Below are 23,005 nucleotides of genomic sequence, written 5' to 3'. Positions count from 1 at the left end.
TTGAGGTCACAAGACTGTGTGACCTTGGGCAGGCTTACTTAAATTCATCAAGCCTCGGTTTCCTCACTGTAAAATGGAGATAATTAACCATGGTAACTGCCTGAAAAGTCTGTAGGGAAGGGAAACAAAATCAGGCTTGCAGTGGGCTCAGCACGTGCCTGGCACACGGAAGATGCTTGATAAATAGACATTAACTGCTATTAAACACCCAGACAGGGGACAACGGGACAATATCCACAGAAGAAGGGGTGGCTCTTGTCCTCGGCTATTCATCCCCTTCCCTCCCTCAGTTTGGAAACTGGAGAGTTTTTCCAACAAGACTGAGGCACTGGCAGGCGAGGGATAAATTCTCTACAGGAGCATTAAAGACATAAGCTCTGGAGTTGGTTTAAATCCTCTGCTGTTTGTGTGACATTGAGCCTCAGTCTCTTCATCTGTAAAATGGGAGTGGGTGAACAACAGTGCGATTTCAAGGGTCATCCTGAGGATTAGATGTGCTCTCCCATAGAAGGCACTTGGAAAACAATGAAGTGTTTGCTGTTGTCATTGTCATCGTCACCATCGTTAGACACAATCTGCTTTCAGAAAATGAGGAAGGACAGGCCAGCTCGGGCTCTAGCTGTTTGTTAAGGAGGAAGAGGGGCGTGGCTGGAGGTGAGGCTGGGGCAGGATGGTGGCAGCCTTGGAGGGCAGCCGAGGGCTTAGGAGCGGTGGGAGCCGTGGAAGGTACAGGTGAGCGCTCAGGTGGGTGAGGGCAGAGAGGGGAGGGGCTGACTCACGTACACCTGCGGGCTGACTCCTGGGCCAGCTGCAGCCGGTAGACGGAGAGGCGGTTGGCGCCACCGCACACGCTGCCCCGCTCGCCCTTGCAGTCCATGTCACACTCCGCCTCGCTCACGTTTGTCGCCTGGATCTTGTGGCCACAGTAGCACTCGGCGCCGAACTCCAGCCCAGCATACAGGTAACCCCTGGGGGAGGCTGCTGTCAGGCCAGGGTAGCTGCCACCGTGGAGACCCCAGGGACAGGGCGACTCACCTAGGGAGGAGGCCTGGGGGACGGGAGGGCTCCGGGGACCAGGAGGTCCCAGGGGAAATGGAGAGACAGACGATGGAAGGGGGACAGGGGAGACCTCACGGGACAGGAGACAGAGGCTTCCAGGAGACAGGGAGATCCCAGAGGAATAAGGAGACTGGGGTGGGGGTCTCCCTATCTCCCTGGAAGAGGGGAAACAAGGAAGACTTTGGGCATCAGGGAGACCCAAGGAGATCTGAGGTACAGGGATACTCCAAGGGACAGGGGGATCTGGACTGAGAATAAGGAGACCCTGAGAGAGTCAGGGAGGCTAAGGGGTTAGAAAGTCTTGGAGGTGGGATGGGCAGGAAGCCAAGAAGGAATACAAAGAGGTCCCTGGGGGACAGGGAGACTCTGGAAGGGGACAACACCCCAGGGACCACCTGCTTCCATCCCTGCCTCATGTCTCACACCCCCATACACTTACCCACATAGACACACAACATCATATTCACACCCATCTACATATACTGTCAACACACAGGACACTTGACACACACACCCCTCTGGTCCTGTGGTCCCTCTGCCCCACCCACTCTCTTGCTCTTCCCTGTCTAGAGCCACAAGCCAATCATATCTGCAAAGTCCAGCCTCTTTATTCCAGGAAACATCCCCCAGGAATGACGCCTCTATGTCCCCTGAGAGGAGCTGGACCCAGGGGAGGGGGCAGGGACTCTCGTATGTCTTTGGAAGGTGGCAAAACCAAGGTCACGTATCCAGCCAAGTAAAAAATTCCTTTCCTTAAAACAAACAAAAAAAATATCCAGGCACTGCAAGATTGTCAATTTTTTTCATAGCTCTGGAATCATTTCCTAAAAAGGACTTTTGGTGAGGACCTGTTCTGTAAACAGATGAAAAGGGAAGTGCTTGCTCTGCCTCACAGGATAGGTATGAAGTGGTGGGGGAGAGGGGAGTAGGACGACCCCTGCTCAGTCCTCTTGCCCACTGTGGCCTCTGAGGCACTTCCCAGAATCGTGAAAGCTCCTTGGGGGAGCAGCCTGCAAAATACTGGTCATGCAAGGCTGGACCTCTGGGAGGTGTCAGCTCACGCCATCACTCGGGACTTTTGGGGGCTGGCTGGAGGGACAGACCCACCCAGACTCATGTCTCCAAACACCTCTACTACTCAGGTAGCGTGTGGTCACACGGTCACCTGGGCAGACGCAGTAAGAGCAGCTTAAACTATCTGGGCATCTTGGAGCTGGGCCAGTCTCCTTCTTCCACCTGTCTGTCGCTGTCTCTCTCAAGCCTTGGTTCTCAGGTGCCCTTGGGGCCCGTCTCATATAAATGGACCCCCTCTCACTGATAGAAGGAACAGTGGACAGCAGGAGTTTCTAAAATTTCCCAGCTGGGTGTGAAAATCAGAGCAGTGGTGCTCCAACCATAGTTCCAGGACCCACAGCATCCAGTGTCACCTGGGAACTTGTTAAAAATGCAGATTCTTGGGCCCTACCTCAAACCCACCAAATCAAAAGCTGCGGGTGGGGCCCAGCAATCTTGAGAGATTCCAGGTGATGCTGACGTGTGCGTCCTGGAGCTCACAGCCTAGATGGAGTGACAAGCGCTTAACCAGAAAACGCCGGCGTAGTGAGATGAGGGTTGAGATGGAGTAAGTCCCAGATTGTGGAAATGCGGAAGAGGCCCCCAACCTGCCTGGAGTGTCAGGAGAGACTTCTCAGAGGAGGTGACAGCCAAGGTGGAGCTTCAGAAGATGAGTCAGATCAACTCGCGTAATTCACTCTGGTTCAGCGCATACTTGTGGCTGCCCACATGGGTTTCCAGATGGATGCAGAGATGAGTCAGCTGCAGCCCTGCCCCCAAGGGGCTCCCCAGCTACTTGGGGAGGCAGAAGCAAGAACAGGTTTGGGCCACAGAATGCCAATAGCTTACACTTGCTCTCTTCCAGGCACTCAAATATTTGCTTTGCAAATATTAACTCTTCAACTCCCACAAGACCTCTCTAAGGGCATGGACTCTGAAATTCACTTCTGTCTCCCCACCGTTCAATAAATAAATTTAAGAATCAATATCCTCAAGAGCTTGGAGTCTTTCCCAAGCTGGAGACGGTCCTGGGCTCAGGATTTCAACGGTGAACTGTTATGAAAGCTGATTATAAAGGGGACAGTGTGTCCTAGTCAGGAACTGAGGGAAGAGTCCCTTGGCCACCCACTTGCCCATTTCCACTCCAGCCATGCAGTGGAGCTCCTTCAGAGCTTGTGATCAGGCTAGAGCCTGAAGATGAGCATGTTAGAGGCCTCTCACAAGCCATCACACGTCAGGGGACCCAGGGCACAGGGGAGAAGAAGGTCAGCTCACTCCACAGTGCCTCTAGGGCAGCAGTGCTGGTTCCCAGGCCTGGACTGAGGGTGCCAACTCGCCAGTCCTCTGGGGCCTCATCCACTCTTGGAAAGTCAGCTCCCTCCCCCCAGTGCATGTTCTAATCAAGAACATCATTTTATTCTTAGATTGGAAAACACTGTCTGGACAGGTGAGTGTTTCTCCCTGGTAGAGAAACAAATAGTTTCTTGGCTGGTAAACCATTAAATAGCCCTGATCCCGGGCTCCCACCTCACCCTCCCCACGGGCATCACACAAGCCTCATGCTCACAGACTCACACTTGCCTGCGTGTAAACACCCATTTGTGCTTTCCCCACAATTCGGGACCCTTGCAAACATATCCACAGAGACTCCTGCACTCACAGCTACTGTTATTTAAAGACAGTTAGGTATTGGCATTAAGCTTACAAACATATGACCCTGCATACTGTACACTGCAGACTCACTCCTAGGCAGAGCCTCACAAATCCCCACAGACCAACTCCCTGCTCAGGTGCACACACGCACGCACGCGCGCGCGCACACACACATCACCCTTTCCTTGTAGTCACATGTTCATCCTCCATCATGCCCTCCCACGGAAAAAGAAAGACCACCACAGGTAGGAATCTGAGAAGGAAGGGGTCTGAATGCCTGGGACACTGGTGGGGCCCTACCGTTCTGCACAGTTGTCCTGGCAACGGAAGACGGTCATCTTTTTGTAGTCGAAAAAGGACACGCCTCGAAGGGCCCGGCTCTGGGTGTCATCCAGGTAGCAGCCGATGTACTTAGCTTTGGGGAGATGAGAAAAGTCAGATTTGGCAGGGGGGACAAAGCTGAAAGGGTTTCAGGAGTACCCAGTGTGCCTCTGGCTATGTGGCCTTGTTGACCTTTTGGTACCAATTCCTTCCTCCGAGCAGTAAAGTAGAAACAAGAGAGACTGAAACTCATGTGCATTGGCAGAACATGATCTATAAGGGCAGTGGTGTCCCATGGGTGAGGCTGTGGGCCCTGGAGGTCAACAGAGAGGAGGGAGGGACCTTTCCAAGGCCAGGGTTAAGGTCATGCCCCTGGGCTCTACTGGTGACAACTGGGCACCCAGTAACCCAAGCCAACATCATTCCCTAAGCACCAAGCAGATGAGACCTGTATTAGGACAGCTCTGAAGAGCTTGATAAGTTGACAGCCTGTTATCATTTCTGCAAGATGGCTTAAGGTGTTATTTCCCCTTGGAAGGAACACTGGCCTGGGATATCTCAAGATCTAGGTTGTCGTATCACTTTGGTTACATTCTCGTGCTGACCTAGTGCATTTAGGCCAGTTACCTCCCTGAGGCCTAGTTTTCTTCATCGTGGGGATGAAAATATCAGCCCAATGAGGTTAACATGGACTTATTTGTGTAAACGTCTCTACCACAGTGTCTTGAATATAACAGGCACAAAGTTAAGGTGAGTGGAATAAAAAACCAGCCATTCACAGTGCTGTATAAGTACTTTAGAGTTTGCCCACCTTGTGGGCCAAGGTGAATGCTTTCATCCAAAAGGAAAATTTTAAATAATGTGAAACAGCTATCCAAGTACAAACCGTTCACTTAGCTTTCTTAAAGTAGTACACGTGTTCCCGTACTTCCTGGTAAATAGTACACAAAGATGGTACTTTACAGTTTATAAAGACTTTCCCCATAGGTTCTTATAATCATTAATTTGGACATGCACTTTGCTAACTGCTTTACACATATTGTCTCAGTGAATCCTTAGAATGACCCTATGAGGTAAGTATTAATATTCCCACTCAATGTAGAAGAGGAAACTGAGGCCCAGAGAGACTAAGTCACCTGCCCAAGGAAACACAGCTTTATACCTGTGGAGTTAGGTTTGGACCCAAGCAATCTGGCTGCAGAGCCCATGTGCTGAACTACTGTTTGTTTCTCTTTGAATCCGAGGATCTTTGCAATGACCCAGGTGCAATGACCCTCGGCATGCTTAAACTGTTTTCTTAGATGATTGAACAGAGGCCCAGAAAGGTGAAGTGAGCTGTCTGAGACCTGAAACTAATTGACGGTAGAACAAAGACTTAAATCTAGATCTATGGGACCCCAAACCAGTGCTCTTTCCACCCTTGCACTTGGAAATAACTGAAGGTTAGACCGAGGACCCAGCCAGCCCTTGGAATTAAACGGCCCTCATAGGGAGCGACTGAGGGAAATATTACATGCCACTTGATCTCGTTCATGGGTGGGCTGCTGTCTATTTAAACTGTGGGCTTCTTGTCCCCCTCACTCATGGTGGAGAGCAGGGTCTAGCAGAGGATACAGGCTCATTATGGAGCAATTGTTTCCCTCAACACCACCCTGGTAAGTGCAGAATTTGTTAGCCTCGCTGGAGATGCGTCTCATCCCTGATCACCTTGAATTTCTTTCATAAGACAGAGGTGATTTGGTCAACTAAGAACAGTCCGTCCATCTTTAAAAGAAACATTGCCTCCCTGGAGCGGGCACATCAGATGGTGACAGCTCTGGAAAAGCCTACATCTTGTCACTGTGCTTGTTCAACAATGTATGTCCCTCCTGTGTCACAGAAGGAACCACGGCCCTGGGGCATGGATGCTTGTTTACATATGCGCTGGGAGTGAGGACTTCCATGGGCCACAGTGGTGACAGCTTCACACCAACTTTAGCTCAATAGGTCACTAGAGGACAGAGTGTCCAAGGATGGGCAGGAGGAGAAAAAAAAGGAGGAAGGAGAGGGAGGGAGAGGGGAAGGGGGGAAATGGTTGTTTTACTTTGTCAGCAGGAGGTCACTGTCATCAGATCAAAAACTGTGGGTGTGTGTGTGTGTGTGTGTGTGTGTGAGAGAGAGAGAGAGAGAGAGAGAGAGAGAGAGGAGAGAATATGTATTGAGTATCTACTATGTGCTATCTACTTTACTAAGTGCCATGCCTTATTTAAAAAAATTCAGTCCTCACACCCTTCTTATTAACCCATTTTATAGATGGAGAGGCTGATCCTAATGACTATTACATCTCTCTGTCTTAGATGCAAACCTTTCTTTTGGCATATGGTATATGTTCTGACTGGTAACCACTCATGTTACTACATGTTACTCGTTTTTATGTAGAATTCGCAACTATGTAGTCTGCCTATGTTACTACAGCTTGGAAGTGTCTCACTTAAAATTTAAGCCCTGATCTGTCCTCCATCCATTTTACATTTGGGGAGGGGGCTTCACTTCCATTTGGCCCACAGACTTCAGGATCACAAGGCACCACACTGAGTTCTGATGGAGAGTAACACTCGTGACCCAGAAATGCCAGGCTTGGAGTTGGGTGTACTATGACCACGGGTGGTCTCACCTTAGGGTAAGGGTAGGTGCATTTGGCCATATATGGGATAGTGGATTGTGTTAGATGAGATTTTTATAATCAAATTAATAGGAGTGCGAGTGTATGTACACACACGTCCTCTGCGGGGTTAAGGGATAGACTGTAATGGTACTGTTTGTACCTTCAAAGCACCTCCTCTTCCTATTTTTCTGTTAACAGATCTTAGCTGCCCTGACCATGAGGAGGCACTGACCTTGAAAGAGCCAATCATGTTGCACCTGCCACCAGCCAGTGATTGATGGCTACAGGGAAGGGCACATGACCCATTCTTTGGATTTTTATAGATTAAAGCTGGGAGAAAGAAATCTGTTTCCCTTGGGTTATGACACTGGCATCGTCTAAGCCCAGAGCTACCGACAGCCACAATCCCTGGCATCAAAGTCAGTCTGTACAGGAGAAGAACCAAACTAAGTCAGAGGTGAGCAGAGATGAGAGTTAGGAAGAGAAGGGCACAAATCACTCATTTGAAAATCTAGCCCCTTTGGTAGTTTGGAGACAAGACACAATACATTTTCTTCTTTAGCTTAAGCTGATTCAAGATGGGTTTTTGTCCCTTGCCACCAAAGGTGCACTGACTAATATGCTGATTGTCAAGCTAAGTTGCTTAAGTCCACCCAGCTTGGAGAGTCTAGACTACACCATGTCTAGGCTGCTTTTTCCCATGTACCACATTCAGTCTCAGCTTGGGAGAAGGGCTTCTCCATCCTCCAAGAGAGGCCTTCCTGGAGGGATGATGGGAGAGGGAGGGTCTTTTGGGAGAAGAGTTGAGATTTGACCATAGGTCCAACTGCCCCTAAGCCCGAGCTTTTAAATGTTATACCACCCCTTCCCTAACCCTCCCACAGGCCAGGCAACAGACTGAGATGTCCTACCTAATAGGTGCTCAAAGACTTGTTGGGTGAACAGATGACCTTCCATTTCCTCATCTGTCAACAGGAGGAAAAAAGAGATACATGGTACCTTCACTGATGCTCTGGAGAAGAATGGGCGTGTTACATACTGTGACCTGATGGACGGGCTGAGCTCTTTGGGTCAGAAAATGGATATTGAATGTTTCCTCCTTGTCCTGGGCAAGTGCTGGTGACTCTTTCCCCACTGACCCTTCAGTGCAGGCTGTGGCCAACGTAACCGGTGACCCTATCCCTGGAGTTCTATCACCCTGCTAGCAATGAGCTCATCAGCAAGGGTACTGTCCAACCCACTTCCACCATTTTCCAAAGGCCCGCCTCAAGTTCTGCTGTGGTGGCAGAATCTCCCGGAGATGAGGTGGAGATCGAGTATGTAACACAGGGACAAAAATCACAGGTCACTCGAGGGTGAATTAATGGCCGAGTTCACATAATCTATCAGTTTATCTCTGCAGCCATCTAAATATTGCTGAAATGGCCAAGTCCTGTCCTAGTCTGCCTATTTATCTCAAGCACAGAAACCAGTGAGGGGTGAGCCCAGGAGAGCACAGGCATCTGGAAAGGAGCTCTCCTGACTGTGTTTCTTCCCCTTTCCTTTACTTTTTTTTTCTTTTGCTTCAATTAATCTTCCTTTTCAAGAAATTTTGCTCTCTTCAATGAAAGTAATTTGTTAAAAAGATAGCTACACCTATGCTAATTTGTATTCCTCTTATTTACTGTCTGTGAGTAGATTCACAGACAGGAGGCACTACAGTGTCCTACAAGAACAGTTTTGGAGTCCACCAGATCGGGGTTCTAATCCTGACACTGCAGTAGCCTTGTAGTATTACTCAAGCTCCTGCCTGAAAAGTGGGAATAGTTATGGGTTGAATTGTGCCCCTCATCAAAAAAAAAAAAAAAAAAAAGATAGGTTGAAGTCCTAAGCCCAGTACCTCAGAACGTGACCTTATTTGGAAATAAGGTCATTGGTGATGTAATTACCTATGAGGTGATACTGGAGCAGGTGGGTCCCAATCTAATGTGAATGGTGTCCCTGTAAGAAAGTGGCTCTCTGAAGACCCAGAGACACAAGGAGAAGGCCATGGGAAAACAGAGGTAATGACTGGCGTTATACAGCTGCAAGGAAAGCCAAGGGTGCCTGCTGATGCTAGAAGCTTGGAGAAAGGCTTGGAACAGATATCCTCTTAGAGCCTTTGAGAGCCCATCTTCATTTTGGACTTCTGGCCTCCAGAACTTCAAGGTAATACATTTCCATTGTTCAAGACACCCAGTTCATGGTATTTTGCTATAGCAGCCCTCAGACTCTAATACAGGGGTAATTTTAAGATTGATTGTAAGATTGATCTCTTCATGGAGAAGAGAAACTGTATATTCCTGCTGAGGATTCTCCGCCATCTTGGAAAGTTGTCCTTCAAGAGGATCACTCCAGTGCTGTCTGGGTTTCCTCGCAGAGAGAATGGAATTTCCTGCCCATATCTAGGCTTCCCTGGGGTAGAAGGGATGCATCTTTCACTTTGTCAAGGCCCATGGATCTTGAAGGCTCAGCTCAACTATCACCTCCCCCAGGAAGGCAGCCATGATACAGCCCCATGACCGAATGGGATCCCTCCTTTGGGATCCCAGAGTCCCCTGGCTTACCCCACCTTAACACTTTTCTGAAACAATTTTCCAAGTATTGTCCATTATTTTTTCACATTAGAAATAATTTAGGCCCATTGGGGAAGAATTTTTAACAAAATGAAAAAGTGCTATCGTAGGGGAAAGCAGAATATGATGCTATATATACACCATTCTATTCTTTAGAAATACACACATAGAGGAAAAAGACAGGAAGGTAAAGGTGATACACCAACGGTGCTGACTGGGACTGTTGCTGGATGGTGGGACTCTGGGCTATTTTTATTTTCATCTCTTTTTTGCTATGTATTCTAATTTTTCTACTTTGATAATCAAGAAAAAAGTTATTTTTGAAAACATAATTTACCTTTTACTTGCCTGTCTTCCCCCAGGAGGGTGTGAATATTCCTCAGAGGGAAAAAAAAAAACTGCTTGAATCATTCTTGTGTCTCCACCTCCCAGCACAGGGCGGGGCATACAGACGTGCAGTAAATATGGAATGAATGAATGAATGAATGAATGAATGAATGCAGTTGGGGATTCTATAGCTCAGCGGTTAAGAATAAGAGCTTTGGATTCAGACAGAATCGGGTTGGAGTCTGCTCTGCCTCTTGGCAGCTGTGTGACATGGCGGGGCAAGTCATTTACTCTCTCTGAGCCTCTGTTTCTTAATGTATGAAAAGAGTTTAATACTTCCTACCTGATGTGAGGCTGAGTATGAGCACACAGTCTCCGACACACAGCAGACCCTCCATAATCTGCAGAGATCACATCTTCGGTTGGAGGAGATGGGGAGTGGGTGCCCTGCTGTCCCTTCCAAAAATGCTGGCTAAATATCCCCGTGTCCTTCTTTACACCCAGCCCACCCGCTCTGTAATCTGGGGGGAACAGAAACAGCACAGACTTTGAAATCAAACTGGATTTGGCTCCTGGCTCTGGTCCCAACAACTGGGTCACCTAAGGTAAGTCAAATCATCTCTGTTTTCTCCTACAGAATTACAATATTAATAATAACAGCTGGCACATACTAACTGCTTACTGTGTGCCACACTCTGTGCTGTGTGTTGAGAAGCGAGACGATGTAGTGCTTAAGGTTCAGGTGTAAGATTCAAACCACCTGGGTTCAAATCCTGGTTTACCCCCTCCTCCAGCTGGATAACCTTGGGCAGGTTACCTAGCCTCTCTGTGCCTTAGTTTCTTCCCTGTATGGGGGAGTTAATAACAGTGTCTACTTAATTGAGTTGCTACGAAGATTACATGAAGTAATAGAGGCAAAGGGTTTAGAACAGTGCCTGGCATTCAGAGAGCACGCTATTGATTTATTTTATATAATCATCACATCAGTCATCTGATGTTAATTACTTTTTATCTCCCAAAGGAAACTGAGGCTCAGAGAGCTGAAGTGACCTGCCCAAAGGTGCACAGCCAGCAAGCTGCAGAACTGGGATTTGAACCCTCATTTGGCTGCTCAGAGCACAGGATTTCGCAAGCCTAGCAAGGTGACTGGCACATTGTAGGTGCCAGCTCCACCCAGGAAGTCAGACTTCCTGCCCAGCCCCAGCCCAGCCTGGGAGCAGCTCCACCCTCACCAACTGCGCCGTGATGGGCTCCGAATCCTTTACAGCTTAAGTCTTGCATTACTGCATCAAGCAGAGTCCTTGCCAGCTTCAGAGAAAAGCCAAGTGGGTGTAGCATCAGGTCAAAGAAGCGTCTCGTTTTTATTAGCGTTAATCTAATATGTTGTATTTCCTTGCTGAACTCGGAATAAGTTAATCGAGGACAGTCTGAATTTGTGTTTTCTTACTAAGACCACTTGATTCTAAAGCTGCCTGATGAGAGCTCTGGGGTCCAGGCTTCTTTCTTATTTTCTCTTCCTTCTCTCTTTATATTTTATAAAATACATAAGATTTCCAGAGGCAGCGGGGATAGCATGGTAGAGAAGAAGGCTCACAAGCTTTGGAGTTAAATGGACCTTGTTTCAAACCTCAGTTCTTCCACTCACTACCTGTGTAACCTGGGGTAAGTGACCTCTCCCTGAGTTTAAAATGTTCCCATTTGTAAAATAGGATAATAGTCTCTAACTTTTTGAGTTGTTGTGATAATTACATAAGGCAATGAAGCACTTATAACATGGTCTAGCCAATAATGACCATTCGATAGATGTTTAGCGATTACTTCGACTACCAACAGCAGAAACTATTAAGTGACCTATTATTATAAACCAGGAGATGTAATAAGCATTTTACATATATCATTCCATGCAAATAACATATGAAAAGCAAGTGGGACAGTGACCGGCATGAAGCAGGTGCTCAAGAAATGGTAATAATTACTCGTGGCAGCGGGATTTCATTCTCATAACAAATGGGGGGATGTTGTTATTGTCGTTGGATAAATCAACCGTGCCACCACTAGGGAATCATATTCTACCAAAGGACCTCGATAAACACAGGCAATTACCATTCACATAAGAGCCATGACAGGGAGTAGAGAAGAGGAACCTTCGATCAAGCCTGGAGGTGGGGTCAGGGACAATCTCCTGGAGGTGAGCTAAGCTGAGATCTGGAGGAAGAGTAGAGCTAAGCCTGTGGAGACACTCCAGGCAGAGGGCTGGTCATTCATTCATTTGTCCATCCAATCACTCATTCATTCAACCAGTAGGTACTGAGCGCCATCTTTGTTCCTGGTGCTGTCCCAGGTGCTGATAGAATGAGGTGACAGGACAGGCACTATCCCTGCCTTCTTGGAGCTGACGGTCTAGTAGTAGAGACAGACTATAAACAAGAAAGCAAGTAAAAACGAGATACTTTCAGATAGCGGTAAGTACTGTGACAAAAATAGAGCTGGGGAATCTGGTCCTGACCAGGCACAAAGTGGTGCTACTTTAGGACAGTCCAGGAAGACCTCTACAGGGTGGCCAGGTTTGACTGAGTTCCAGGAGGAAGGGAGGAAGGGAGCCATGCAAAGATACGGGGAAGAACACCCCAGATGGACAGGACTATCTATACAAAGATTCCGAGGTAGGATAAGACTTGGTGTGTTCAATGACCAGCAAGAAGGACAACGGGGAGGAGTGTGTGGTGAGGAGGGGTAGGAAACGTTATAACATGAGGCTGGGTAGGTGGGCCATGGTGGGGACTCTGGAATTTATCCTAAGTATGATGGGAGCATATCCTAAGGCGCAGGCTTGTGGCAAACTTTGGGGTTTGCAAAGTAGCAGAAGGAGTTTGGTGTGGCTGGGGTGAGACGAAGCTTACTGATTGGAGAAGGTAGAGAGGGAACCCACATCATGATTTCTCCATCAGTGTAGCACCTCACACCTCAACTGTGCCTACAAGATGGGGTCCCTTACCCAGGTAGATTCACAAGAATTTCCTGATCATCCCTAAGAATTTACTGTGTGCAGGCAGTGTGCCAAGTGTTTCCATAACCATGTCTCATTGAACTCTCTGGAGAAACCTGGTGGGGAGGGGGTCATTATTCCCATTTTACAGATGAAAAGACTGAGGCATGAGAAGGTAAAGCCACTTGCCTGGACCACACGGCTGGTTGGAGTGGACCTGGACTATGAATCCAAGTCCTCCAATCCATTCTGCCACCTCCCACAATCCCCTTCACCTCCCTGTGAAGTTTTCGAAGAGGCAGAATTCTAGGAAATTCCTGAGGGTGAGACAGTAGGGTCTTCTGGATGCTCCTGAGCCAGGTGCAGGGTGGGACTGAAGCAGGGAGATGTGCTCCCCGGGATGAGTCCCCTCCATTAGTCCTGCTTCCTTCCGCGGTGGGAGAAGGGGTTTTTCATAGGTTGAATCACAGCAGAAGTGTGACACGTGGCAGGGAACACAAGGGCTAGGGAGGTTTTCCTTCTGTCCTGATTGGTCGTAGATCCTCCTAAACCATCTGTCCCAGATTCTGGAAACATCCATTCATATTAATCTCATGAACTGCAGGGGTTGTGGGGTCCTCCCCAGAATGCAAGTTAGATGGGGAGACGTCGGCTGCTCTGGGAGGTAGTCATAGAGCGAGCATCCAGGTCAGATGGGTCTGATTTGAACTTACCACTTACCAGTTATGTGGCCCTGGAGAAGAGTCTTCACTTCTTCAAGCCTGTTTCCACGTCTGTTAACTGGGCATAAGTCCATATTCCTTGTTTAAGTCCGTGGAGTGTAGTAAAAATCAAATGAGGTAATGCACTTACGAAGAAAAGCCCTTTTTTTTTCTTTTTTTTGCGGTACGCGGGCCTCTCACTGTTGTGGCCTCTCCTGTTGCGGAGCATAGGCTCCAGACGCGCAGGCTCAGCGGCCATGGCTCACGGGCCCAGCCGCTCCGCGGCATGTGGGATCTTCCCAGACCGGGGCATGAACCCGTGCCCCCTGCATCGGGCAGGCGGACTCTCAACCACTGCGCCACCAGGGAAGCCCAAGAAAAGCCCTTTTGGACTGTGACAGGCTAAGAAAATGCAACGAAATATGCCCAGGGTGATGAGGTTCCCCAAGTGCCATCACTGAGAGATCCAGCAAAGTGAACTGAGAAGCAATGCAGTGGAGCAGAAGCTCTGTCACTATGTAAACTTGGGCTCCGGTTCCTCAGTTTCCTCACCTTTAAAATGGGAATAACAGCACCTGTCACATAGAGTTGTGGTGATAATTCAATGCATGACAAGTGCTTAGAAAAGTACTTGGCCCTTAGTAAGTGCTCAGTAGATGCTAGGTGTTTTGATTTTCAAGTGTATGTAACAAGGGCTAAAAAAGCCTGCAGGGGAGGGTCAGACTTTGGACTCTGACAGATTCAGGGTTCAAATCTAAGCTTGGCTGTTTACAAGCTGTGTGACCTTGGGCAAGCTACTCAATGTCTCTGAGCTTCAATTTTCTCCTCTGTGAAACCTCTTGCATGTATGATGACTGGTTCCTCTTAAACACTGAACACTGGCAGCTGTTATTACGTTATTATCATCATCATCCCCCTTCCCTTCTCCTCAGCCACCTTCCAAGCCCAGATGCTCACCCCTCTTACCTCGCTCCTCCTCCTTCTCCCGAATGACCCTCCCCTTGAGGGCCCGGCTCCAGGCTCCCCCGTAGTCCACCAGCTTGGCTCTCTCATTCCCGTCCTTGCCCTTGAACCAGGGTCCATACCTGCGGGCGATGCTCGAGGTTTCACCTGTATCCCGGAAGGCTCTGCCCAGATTTAAGTCACCCAAAAAGGGCAGCTCAGCGCCCTCTGCTGGGGCCCCCGCAACGGGGTTGGCCTGGTTCTGGGAAACAGCAGGCTGACCCACAAAACCAGAGTGAAGGAGGACGAGGCTCCCAGCTGTCAGGTAGAGCACCAGGAAGGTAAAGAAACGTACAGGTTTCCTGCGGAAGTACCGCTGGAATTTGAACCAGAGCTTGGCCATAGCGGGATCATTCCGGACTGGATCGTTTTGGCTCCGCTGGGGGCTGGGGGGTGTGATCCAGGGAGGGAATGGAGGCAGGGCTCTGCTTCTCAAGCTTCCCTTAGGGATGCAGTCCCTGGGGGTCTTCAGTCTTAATCCGTCTGCGAAGGTGACTGCCAAGATCAGAGCGGGAGGGCAAGTCCAATGCCTGGCTGAAGCCAAGAGAATAGAGGACAGAGTTCACCAGCCCTCCCGGAGCCAAGGTGAGCTTCTTTGGGCCATGAAAGGGGTTCTGAGGCTCGGGACACGCAGGAGTTGGTCCCATTTTCCTACATCTTGTTCTTTGCCTCAGCGTTCCCAAAGAACTTTGAAAATAGCAATCGGAGGAGGATTTTGTGAGGCTTCACCAGCAGCTGGAGTTCGCTTCTCGCCCTTTCTCAGTTGCTCAGGCCTGTAGGGGCTGGATTATTTCACTGAGGGCCGTGTCTGGCCTCTTCCCCAGCTGGGGACCACGCTCTGTGTGCCCACCTGGCAGAAAAAGAAGCTAGCGGGCTTTCATCCGGTTAAGCATTCGGGCTCAGGGCCGTCACCTGCAAAACAGCACAGGTACAGGCATAAGAAATCTCCTCATAGAGGCCAGAACTCGAAGCGTTCTTGAACATTCTCAAGGGGGGATGCAGAGTCAGAGAGGGGAGGAAACCAGCGGCTCAAAGCACCCAGCAGTGCTGGGTAGAAGCGAATCCTACTGGGTCCTGGTTTGAGGGCAAGCTTTATCTTGGACAAGCACAGGTTCTTATGCCCCACACGTCTGCATATTTGTCAAATATACACTGATTCGTGGGTTACTTCAAGGCCAAAAAGTACTTCCTAGGTCCTTGCTGAACTGTCTGCTGGACCTGGCTGTTACTGAACCAGATCAAATTCATTCATTTTTTTTCCCAACAAATGTTTAGTGAGCACCTACTGTGTAGCAGGCACTGTCCTAGGTGCTGGAAATAAAGCTGTAAACCAGAGAGACACAGTCCCATCCCTCACAGGGCTCACATTGTAATGGGAGAGATCAAATCCATAGCCCCTCTCTTCTATCCAAGGAAGAAAAGAAGGAAGGAAAGCAGAATCATTTAGCAACATACGCATTCACTCAGTATTTATTGAGTGTCTCTGGTATGCCCTGCTTTGTGCCAAGCCTTCTATGTGTATTAATGATTCTTCCCCATGTTCCTGTGGGAAGTAACTATTTCCCATTTTACAGATGAGGAAACTGAGGACACACAGCTGGTGAGTGGTGGAGGTGGGATTTGAACCCAGGATGGTCCAAACACAAAACCGCAGCTCTGAACCCCTGCCTTTTTGACACTCTTTCTCCAAGTGATGGTCTGGGCATCACTTGGGAATCCAGAGACAGCCCCTGAAGCAGCAGCCCATCTCCACTGCCTCCCAATGACCAGCAGTGGCTCATCCTTTGAGGGTCCCTCAGAGTGTGGTCTGAGGAGCATCTGATTCAGAAACACTTGGCAGCCTGGTTAAACATGAAGTTTCCTGACCTCTCCAACCAGAATCTCTGGTTGAAGAGGACACCTACAGGTGTAACAAGGTGCCCTCAGGTGACGGTAATGAGCACAAAGGTTTGAGAACCACGGCTTTATGAGTCAACATTCAGAATCATCAGCCAGGAGGAAAACAGAATCTAAATTAGAAAATAGAAGACTCCACTTGGCCTATGTTGTTTCATTTTACCACCAGCAGGGGGCCTCATGACAATCTTGGCCAGTGCAAAGAATTCAGCTGTCAGCCAGTGGGTGATTTGAATGGTAACAGCCCCTACCAATCCAGATAGCAGCATGGGAGTTTAACTGTGGTTCAAGGTAGAGTCCAGTGTCCCTCCATATGCCATCCTATTAATTCAGGAACTAAGTACTGAGCACCTACATGCGCCAGCTACTGTTGCAGGCACTTGGAATAATTAAATGAACAAAACAGCCCCAAATCCATGCTCTCGCGGGGTCAAACTATGTGTTCATCCATCCATCCATCCATCATCCTTTAATCTATCCAGCAGTCCACCTACCCATCTGTCAAGTCACAATCTATTCACCCATCCATCATCCATTCTTTAATCTATCCATCAATTCACCTACCCCTCCATCCATTCATCATTAATCTCTTCATTAATCCATCCACCCATCCATCCATCTATCCATTCATCTGAACTGTAGCAGCCCACTCATCCATCCAACTCTCCACCCATCCATTCATCCACCCATTCTTCCATTCATTTAACAACATGTGTTGCTTGCCTACTGTATGTGTGCTTGGAATGCAGAAATAAATAATTCAGAGTTGCTGCTTTCAGAGAATTCAGAATCTACTGAGGGGGCCAGCAATTTAAACAATCACTATACTAAATCACTATACTACATAGACAATGATAAATCCCATAGTAGATGTATATGTGATATAGAGCAGCAATTAATATTAATAGCTAATGTTTACCAAGCACTTATTATGTGCCAGATACTGCTCTAAATGCTTACATACTCTGATTTCATCCTCATAACAATTCAATGAGGGAGATCTGTATCTACTTTACAGAGGCGAGGAATGAGGCTCAGAATTATTAAGCAACTTGTCCAGGGCCACACAGCTGTGAAGTTGCAGCTGGATTGTGAACCGAGGCCCATCTGATTTCACAGCTTGTATTCCTAACCACACGCCTATTCCGGACTTATATCCCTTTGAGAATATGGCGAAAACTACAGACATATGCCCAGAAAAGAGCCCTTGCACATAAGCTCCTAGATTTTGGCTTACAATGTCAAGGGGTTTCTGGACCCCGGGGTAAGAAGCCCTGGAATACAGGAGCCCAGAGAAGTGAGGGACTGTAGCTGCCCTGAAGGGCTTCTCCCAGGAGGGGTCTTTAAGCTGGCAGGTCTTGCAAGGGGAGTCAGCTTTCTGTGTGAAGGAACAGCAGAAGGACACCTTAGGGAGGAGGAAGAGCACACGCGGCCCGCAGGGCACTGGGGTGGAGGCAGCCAAGGAGCTTAGGGCATGGTGAGAATGCAGGGAAGCGCTGGGTGGGGTCAGACCATGGGGAGCCTTGAATGCCAAGCTCAGAAGTCTGGACTGTGCTCTAACTGAAGTTTCACCAGTCTCCTATCAGCTAGAAAACCTCCAGGCAGTGGGTTGTGCCCCACGGTATTTCATGTAGATGACACACATGGCAGAGATTTCTGCAGCTGGGACAGGATGAAAAAAGGCCAGCAGCCCTCAAGGGAATGGGCAGGGGACACCAGCCCTTCCAGAGACAGGCAAGCAAGAGCATGGACTCTGGAGGCAGACCGACCTGGGGTCAAACCCTCCCTCTTCCGCCCGCCACCTATGTGATTGGGGCAAGACACCTCTTCTCACTGACTGAGGCTCCTTTCCTGGGGAGTGGACAGTAAGAAGCTTGACACCACCCCCGCCCCGCAAATACTGCCGGCAGGGTTGCATTAAAAATTGTAGGAAGACTGCCTGGCACATAGTAGGTGCTCAAGAAAAGCCTCCGGCCACTGTCCCTCTCGTGAGCACATGTGAGCTGCCATCAGAGCCACTTGCTACAGCAGCACATTTGCTGCGGGCATGAAGACAGCAAAGATTTCAGCTGTTCTGTTCCCTGTGGCTTTTTGTCTTTCTGAGGATATTTCTGGGTGTAGTTCTTTTTTGTTGTTCCCTTCTCATTCTTTTATATTTCAACACATCTTTCCTCTAAGTGGGTGCCAAATGGGTTTTAAGAGGATAATGAGCTCATTAGAAGCTGGCAGGGAGCAGAAAGAGACTGAGGCAGCAGTGGTGGGAAGAGCGAGCGGGGGAAGGGGGCTTCTGACGAGTCACCCATACCATCCTGCCAGTGCCAGGAGGTGGGGGGGGGTGTCACCTGGACGGAGATCACTCTGGAATCTGAGCCCTATGTAAGTGGGACCCGACCTGTGCTCTCACAGTGTCAGCCCCAGTCTCTGGGACACAGTAGGTCCCCAAGAAACACTAGTGCAGAAAATGAGTGAGAAGACTCAGAGGACTGACCTCTCCCTGTGGCTTAAACCTACACCAATGGGTCCATGCCATGTGCCAAACGCCCCGTGTGACAGCCTAAGGGAGCCGTAAATTCAGGGCGCTGTGGAGGCAGCTCTGTGTGGTCCTGGGGTGCAGGGGCCCCCACTGAGCCACAGCCCCACTTCCCCCAGGGAACTTTCTCTCTCATGCCCATCCACCATCCTTTCTCTCCTGTCTCTCCCTCTCTCTCTCTCCAAGTCTCTCTTAATCTCTCTTTGCCTCTGTCTGTCCAGACAGAACTGGGGAATGAAGCTGACTGCCATTGGCTGAAAACCTACCATAGGCTGAACACTGTGTTTAAAGGTTTTACAAACATCTTCTCACAAACTCCTCCCTCCTGGCAACCTGCAAGGCAGGTGTGATGGTTCCCCGTACTCCACAGCTTGTGTCTGTCCAACCCTGGGCAGGGGGCATGGCTTGGCCTCCAGAAAGCCCCTTCACCTCTCAGTTTCTCTTTGTTCATTACATGCTGGAAGCCAGAATCACATTAACATTCTCTCCCGTCACCTATGGGTGTGAGAGTCGGGAAGGTGTCTTCACCTCTCTGAGCTGCCGATTTCTCTCTGCAGAGTGGGCGGCCCATAGAATCTCCCTCCCGGGGTTTAGGGAGGCCTTGAGGAGATAACCCATAGGGGCGGAGTTGACACTCACTAAAAGCTGGCTGTCACTGCTTCATATCTCTGTGTTTTACGTGAGACCGCCCTCTGAGCCTCAGTTTCCCCATCTGTTGAAAGTGGGGATGCCCCCTACCCTGCCTCCAGGGTAGTGTGAGCTGCCACGAGGGTGAGGCTGAGAGGCCCCCTTTTGCGGGCATGACAGTATTTGGTTACTGTAGTTCGTGTTTCCAGCCGGAGCCCTGGAGTGTCTAAACACAGCCTATTTTTAGCACCAGAATGAACCTCGGGTGCCGAGCTGCCAAGAGAATGATGGACAGGGCAGAGCTGCCCTGTGGGAAGGGAGACCAGGAGGTGCAACCTGCCCCGTGGCTCCCTCCCTGGGAGGGGCCGTAGATTCTGGGGAGCAGGTTAGTCTGGCTAGAAGCCCAGGAGGCTGGGCAGGGGCCGGCTCTCCCTCCACAACTCCCTGAACTTGACTTGAGGGCATAAGCCCAGGCACCAGCTGACCCCTTGACCATCCAAACTTGCCAAGAAATAACTGCTGAGAAACCGGTTTGTGACAGTTCAGTTTCTTCAGTTTTTCTCCAAGAAACCGAGAGCCCAGGCCAAATAATAACAATATCAGAAATCACTGGTATTTGTTAAGCATTTACTATGTGCCAGGCACTGTGCTGAGTATCTTATTTCCATTGCACCACTTGATCCTCACTAGAACCCTTTGAGATGGTTATTAATCTCACTTTCCCCATCCATAAAATGAGGGAAATAATAGTACTTATCTCATAGTGTTGGTGTGAGGACTAAATATTAAATTGAATTATTAGGTAAAAGTGTCACCTGTTACCTCTTATCATGATTTGTAGAGAATATATGTGGTTTTGCCTCCCAACGCCCCTTTTTTCCTGGTATAAGGATCCCATTTTCCTTCACAGGGCTTCCTCATCATTAATTCTCAGCTCATATGGCTTGGGCAGAATGGAATCCCCTCCCTGGTTGCTGCAAACACTCTCGTTCTTATCTCCTGATATATGTGTACAAGAATTAATGTAGGGCGTGTATATACCTAGGAGTGAAATTGCTGGATCCTACCGTGAGAGCATCTTATGACTACCCCGAGAAATGCTGATTTGTTTTCTAAAGTGGCTGTAGTGACAACTCCCCCCAGTAGTGTATGAACATGCCTATGGCTACAATTCCCATCAGCACTTAATGTTGTTACCCTTTTTCACTTCTGCCAGTCTGGTAGATCTGTAATAGATACCGTATGTGCCCTTCCTATAGAGTTGACTTCCAAATGCCATTTGGAATGGCATTCAATTCACAGCCTCAATGAATGACTGATGGGAGTTGGTGTATAAATGCCCCAGCTCCCTAACCCCACTGATAGAATAACTCTGAGGCTGTGTTTGCACAGGCTCCTTGAGTTTCCCCAGCTTCAGTCACCCTGAGTGGTAACTGAGTTGACAGCACCACACTCTATTTGGTGTTTTCCCTTCCCTGTCTTCCTTGCCCACTCAGGGAAGGAAAGGGGTTAGCGTGCTCTTCACCTAAATAAACTACTTACTCATGCAATCCATTACCTGGAATATATCTTGAGTTATCCAATCTTTTCCTTATCATTAGATGTGTAAAATATTTCCAGTTTTCATTCCTTGTAAATAAGTCGTGCTATGCTAAACCTCCCAAATGTAGATCTTAACCAGATTCCTGGAAGGCAATATAGGACCTCTCATGAATGTGAAGTGTAGGCATGATTATACCCATCTTACAGATGAGGAAGCTAAGGCTCACAGAGATTAAGTTACTTGCCCACACATACAGAGAGCAAGAAGTGGGGCATGAATTCAAGTGCAGAACTAAGTCTCAATGTCATGATGTAATGGCACGCATGGAGCAGACCACCAAGAGAGCTAGCCCTTTCTCTTACACTCTGCATCTCTCAGTTGAATCCCAGCCTCAAAGGAAGGAAGCTTCCTGAGCTTGGAGACATCCCTCAAACACTTCATCTCCAGGTAAATGAACCCCCCACTCCTTTAAATCAAAGTTCCTTCTCATCCTTCTTGCTCCTGGACCAGTCACTTGGCCAGTGAAAGAGGTAATGAAATAGTCTGAGAAATACCATTTTAATTGTCAGTCTTGTGGCTTTCACTCACGGTCTTTAGGAATCCAGAAATTAATTACCCCAACAAACGCTGGGGAAGAATTTCGCACCCCTACCTGGTGTGTGAACCCCCTCCAGGACACACCCTCCCACTCATGGGTGCGCTATAGTGTAAAGAGCCCATCGTGCCCAGGATGGACATATTGTGTTCTTTTCTCCAGTTTTTGGCCACTCTGTGCAAAGCTGCAATGGGCACTTCTGTACGTATAGACTTACTTCCTGGGTAAAAAAAAGGGGATTGCTTTCATCCAAGATTCCACATATTTGTGTGTGCACACAGGGGGAACCTTGCTCCGGGCTCCTGATCACAGGACGTGTTGCCTCCTGCATCCTCACCTATCTCCCAGGAAGAGTCTCCAGAACCCCTACACTCCCTTCCCTTGGTTTCCTGGGCAGAGACTCACCTGCCACCGCCCAGCACTCACAGCTCACCATCCATGTCCATTTTCATCTGTCTTTCCCAAAACTCGAGAAAATAAATGAGAAGGTAAAGTGCCATTAGCTTAAAGTCCTTTAACATCCAGCCATCTGCCATGATGTAATTAAATAAAAAAATCAGAGGGAACATATGGTGCCCATTATAAATAAATATTAAAATTTTGTTTCCCTGGGTAATGACTTCAGTGCCTCTTGCTCCATGGGCAAACTTTATGGCTATCATCACTTGTTACAGGGAATCAGGCTGAGCCATAGTGAGAAACATGGAAAGAGGTCATATCTAGTGTCAGACGTTTCTGGCTTGAACCTGCCTCAGCCACATGGTGGCTGTGTGATCTTCAGCAAGTGGCCTGAGACTCAGTTTCCTCGCTTGTAAAACAGGACCAATCTACTCTGCCTCATTGGGAATGTATAAGGGTTAAATGAGCTAATGTGTTTAAAATACATAGCACGTGCTAATATTTATTGAGCACCTACTATGTGACAGGCACTGTTCTACATATTACGTTGTTTAATCCTTAGAACAATCCTATACGAAAGGTCTCATTGGTTAGCCTTATTTTGCAGATGAGAAAACTGAGGTTCAGAGAGGTTAAGTCACCTGTGCAAGGTCACACAGCTAGGAATGGTGGAGCAGAGTTCAAACCCAGGCAATCTGGCTCCAGAACCTGCACTCTTAACCAAGGGGACTCAATAAGAGTTAGCTACAGTTAGGCCTCAAAGGTACACTACACAAAAACTAGACATCGTCTAACCAGATGATCCAGCAATCATGCTCCTTGGTATTTATCCAAGGGAGTCGAAAACTTATGCCCACACAGAAATCTGCACATAGCTGTTTATAGCAGCTTTACTCATAATTGACAAAACCTGCAAGCAACAAAGATGTCCTTCAGTAGGTGAATGGATAAATAAACTGTGGTATATCCAGACAATGGAATATTATTCAGTTTTAGAAGGAAATGAGCTATCAAGCCATGAAAATACATGAAGGAAACTTCAATGCATATTCCTAAGTGAAAGAAGCCAATCTGA

The 23,005-nt window shown here is 48.4% G+C and overlaps 1 protein-coding gene across 4 annotated transcripts in view; it reads right to left on the bottom strand.

Annotated features, from left to right (window-relative positions):
* WSCD2 (WSC domain containing 2) overlaps positions 1 to 23,005 on the bottom strand; it is a 98,174-nt gene that overhangs the window by 30,107 nt on the left and 45,062 nt on the right. Inside the window, exons 2-5 of one of the 4 annotated variants that reach the window (XM_032603606.1) lie at positions 14,305 to 15,252; positions 7,642 to 7,695; positions 4,066 to 4,180; positions 784 to 968 (exon numbers count right to left, since the gene is read on the bottom strand). In XM_032603606.1, the coding sequence (XP_032459497.1) occupies positions 784 to 968; positions 4,066 to 4,180; positions 7,642 to 7,695; positions 14,305 to 14,683 (733 nt within the window). In that variant the 5' untranslated portion in view covers positions 14,684 to 15,252. Of the gene's footprint in view, positions 1 to 783; positions 969 to 4,065; positions 4,181 to 7,641; positions 7,696 to 9,994; positions 10,053 to 14,304; positions 15,253 to 23,005 lie in introns of those variants that run through there. The other 3 variants (XM_032603608.1, XM_032603607.1, XM_032603609.1) reach the window with 3 other exon arrangements.

This window comes from Phocoena sinus, chromosome 14, assembly GCF_008692025.1.
Source record: "Phocoena sinus isolate mPhoSin1 chromosome 14, mPhoSin1.pri, whole genome shotgun sequence".
Classification (NCBI taxonomy): domain Eukaryota; kingdom Metazoa; phylum Chordata; class Mammalia; order Artiodactyla; family Phocoenidae; genus Phocoena; species Phocoena sinus.
The sequence above is the reverse complement of the archived record's forward strand: the minus strand, read 5'-3'. Positions and strand labels throughout refer to the sequence as shown.